The 2,356-nt window shown below is 40.1% G+C and overlaps 1 protein-coding gene across 1 annotated transcript in view; it reads right to left on the bottom strand.

Annotated features, from left to right (window-relative positions):
• Positions 1-269: 269 nt before the first annotated feature.
• Positions 270-2,356, bottom strand: part of LOC103252205 (serine/threonine-protein phosphatase PP1-beta) — a 24,855-nt gene continuing 22,768 nt past the window's right edge. The window contains exons 9-10 of the mRNA XM_021708621.1: positions 1,561-1,621; positions 270-668 (exon numbers count right to left, since the gene is read on the bottom strand). Of these exons, the coding sequence (XP_021564296.1) occupies positions 598-668; positions 1,561-1,621 (132 nt within the window). The 3' untranslated portion in view covers positions 270-597. The remainder of the gene's footprint in view (positions 669-1,560; positions 1,622-2,356) is intronic.

Below are 2,356 nucleotides of genomic sequence, written 5' to 3'. Positions count from 1 at the left end.
TGAAAATGTAGGCAGCTGAGTCAGAATAATAAAGAAAGGTGCCTTCAAACTTACCGCCAAGTTCAAGTGAACCCAGGCAATAAGAGAGCTACGGATACAGACTGAATCCCATTTTCTCAGGTAGCAGGGAGGACAGTTCTATCTCATCACTCTCCTACCCAGATGTAGTTACATGTAGGCAATAATTCAAAGAATACGAACATCCATGCTATAATCCATCTTTGGAAAACAGACTGTTTGACGGAAGACAAATCCAAAATGGAACCGTGTGGTTTCCAGAGCAATTTATTCATGAGAATCCACTCAATATGCCATCAACAGTTCTCCTGTGTGTATTGTGCTGACAAACAAGACACTGAGAAGGTTTAACAAGTTCGCCATTTATTAAGTCTGAATTCATTTTCACCACATGGTATTGTACACAATCATCTGTTGAAACAGATTTCTTTTTAACAGATCTTAGTTTAAAAAAGTGATAGATAGATACTGTGGAGTTCTGTATAAATTGGTGGATAGTAAGTTAGTTCCTTTGTTTTGACTTATAAGCCTCAACTTCACCGCAGAATAAAGAATGTAGGCCAAAGAAAGCATAATCAGTCACTCATATAGAACAGTATTGTTTCTACAATTTGAAGCTTTCTGAATGGACGGGTTCAGGCCTGGTGTAACTGTAAAAAGATTACTTAGTGAATAGACTATATGGAAATTGTACAAAATGTTATTACTTTAATCATTAATAGCTTAAACAGCACTATATTACTAATTGCTATTCAAAATCAAAAACCTGTTTTTGAATCCCCAAGAAGGCATGTCATGTGTACACAACCTTGCCACCTTGATCTCAGGGGTGTGTCAATACTAATTCAACAGAAACTTTGGCTTTAGGAAAGAGTCACAAATATTTAAAAGAATGGCTTTAATTGGAATTTTAAGTATACAGTAGGGGGAAAGTGTGCTTTAATTAAATATACATCATACCAGTGATGCTGGCCAGGTTGAAAGTTACTCCTAATGTTGACAGCTAGAAAAACTAGTTTGTACATGACAAGACAATGAGAGGAAAAAGCAATCCCTTTGAAACAAAATTTTCAAATAAAAAATGTTCACAGTGGTTTGTATCAACAGTATGCATTTAATGACAGGAACATGTACAGGTTCAGAGCACCCTAGGGCTCTCTTTATATCCTAGAGAAAACAAGCATTTACATTATCATGGGTGAATTTTAAAAAGATAAATTGTACACTCACCCCCCTTAGACAGGATCAAGCGTCCTGGGGTATGCAGCGTTAACGCCATCATTAAAATCGTTTGCAAAAGGAACAGAGAATTAAAAAACAAAGACACTTTTTGAAGTGAAGTCTTTCACTTGCTGTTATAACCAGCAAATGCCATTCACTAAATTAAAAATGAAAAGGGCCCCCACAAACACAGATCGATCTGAGCAAGCTGACCAGGACACATTACAGTCTTAAAAATGAAGGTTATATACTATATGTTACAAGTCCCAACTAGGCAGTGTCAAAATGACATCTATTTCTTTGCTTGCTTTGTGATCATACCCCTTGGTGGTGTTACAGGTCTCGTGGCATTTGGCTTCTTTTTCTCTGCAGGCTTTAAAATCTGTGAAGATTCAAGACAATGCATTTTAGGAAACATATTTAGCCCAAATCTTAAGTCCCTAAATCTCATCTAAATCTTTTGTTCAGAAAGCTTTTGACTGTTTGAAACTAACCCCAAACTGTAAAAGCCCCACCAGCAAATTAACACAAACCAAGTTGACATGTAAACATTTGGAAATACTACTAAGATGAACAGATAAAAATCTACAATCTGAGTCGGGCTCGGTGGCTCAGCCTGTAATCCCACGCCTTTGGGAGGCAGAGGTGAGTGCATTGCCTGAGCCCGCGGGTTCAAGACCCGCCTGGGCAGCGAGACCTCACCTCTATAATAAATCAAAAAAATCAGCCGGGCATGGTAGCACGTGCCTGTAAATCCGGCTACTCGGAAGGCTGAGGCGGAAGGATCGCCGGAGCCCAAAAGGTCAAGGCTGTGGTGGCCAGGAGCGGCCACTGCACTCCAGTCTGGGCAACAGAATGAGACTCCAACTAAAAAAAAAAAAAATCTACGATCTGGACATATATGATCTGATCATTCTGCCTCTGAGTAAAATGCCCACTTTCTTTTTTTTTTTTTTTGAGCAGGAGTCTCACTCAGTTGCCCAGACTGGAGTGCAGTGGCCGCTCCCGGCCACCGCAGCCTCGCCTGCTAGGCTCCAGCAATCCTTCCGCCTCAGCCTTCCGAGTAGCCGGAATTACAGGCATGTGCTATCACGCCCGGCTGATTTTTTTATTTATT

This window comes from Carlito syrichta, unplaced genomic scaffold (genome assembly GCF_000164805.1).
Source record: "Carlito syrichta isolate Samal-C Ts95f unplaced genomic scaffold, Tarsius_syrichta-2.0.1 Scaffold63322, whole genome shotgun sequence".
Lineage (NCBI taxonomy): Eukaryota > Metazoa > Chordata > Mammalia > Primates > Tarsiidae > Carlito > Carlito syrichta.
Note: the sequence above shows the minus strand (reverse complement) of the source record. Positions and strands in the feature narration are given on the sequence as shown.